Source organism: Eimeria mitis, genomic scaffold (genome assembly GCF_000499745.2).
Source record: "Eimeria mitis Houghton genomic scaffold, Emh_scaff414, whole genome shotgun sequence".
In the NCBI taxonomy this organism is placed as follows: Eukaryota; Apicomplexa; class Conoidasida; order Eucoccidiorida; family Eimeriidae; genus Eimeria; species Eimeria mitis.
Window position 1 is genome coordinate 873 of NW_013572468.1, and position 1,044 is coordinate 1,916.

At 41.7% G+C, this 1,044-nt stretch overlaps 1 protein-coding gene across 1 annotated transcript in view; it reads left to right on the plus strand.

Moving 5' to 3' along the window:
- Positions 1 to 919: 919 nt before the first annotated feature.
- The window catches only part of EMH_0011340 (NEK kinase, putative), a gene marked incomplete at both ends in the record, with an annotated part of 1,259 nt that continues 1,134 nt past the window's right edge, over positions 920 to 1,044 (plus strand). Inside the window, one exon of the mRNA XM_013499250.1 lies at positions 920 to 972. Within this exon, the coding sequence (XP_013354704.1) occupies positions 920 to 972 (53 nt within the window). The remainder of the gene's footprint in view (positions 973 to 1,044) is intronic.

Below are 1,044 nucleotides of genomic sequence, written 5' to 3' on the forward strand. Positions count from 1 at the left end.
CCTTAAACCCTAAACCCTAAACCCTAAATTTTTAATCTTAGAGCTTAAAGCGTAAACCCTAAACCCTCTATACACGGAGCTGTAAACCCTTATTTTAAACACTAATAAACCCTAATCATAAACCTTGATATAAACCCTAAACCCTAAACCCTAAACCCTTATAAACCCTAAATAAATAAACAGAAATATAAACCCTAAAAGTTCCTAATAAACCCTGATACACCCAAACAAACCCTGAAAAACGCTAAAAAACATAAACCCTCGTAAACCCTCATAAACCCTAAACCCTAGCAAACCCTTCAAAACCATTCTAAACCCTAATAAACCCTAAACCCTAAACCCTAAACCCTTAAAAACCCATAAACTATAAAGCAATATATAAATCCCCTTCACGCCCTTCCCCTACTCGTCTTCTGCTGCAGCAGCTGCTGCAGCTGCTGCTTGTATCCCTCATCTTTTTCCTGCTGCTGCTGCTGCTGCTGCTGCTGCTGCTGCTGCTGCTGTTGCTGCAGGTTCTCCCCCCACTCAGGTCTTACACCGAGATTTGAAGCCGTCAAATGTCTTTATATGTAGCGACCCCTCTGCACCCTCTTCTTCTTTTTTTTCTTCTCCTTCTCCTGCTGCTGCTGCTGCTGCTGCTGCTGCTGCATCCCCCGCATCCCCAGCAGCAGCAGCAGCAGCAGCAGGAGCAGCAGCAGATGAGGGTGGTTTATTAGTGAAGATAGGAGACTTTGGTTTATCTCGTTGTTTATATGGTGAGAGTTATGCATCTTCATGTGTCGGTACACCTCATTACTGGAGCCCAGAAATGTTGAGAGAAGGATATAAATATTATAATTATAAAACAGATATATGGTCCCTTGGTTGTCTCCTTTTTGAGCTAGCTACAGGCAAAACTCCTTTTGCTGATGCTAAACAAATGCAACAACTCAGAGCACATGTTCTTAGGGGACCCAAATTACCCATACCAGGGTAAGACGCTGTCTTTGCTTTTTTTTTTTGTCTTTGTCTTTTTTTTTTTTCGTCTTTGTCTTTTTTTTTTTT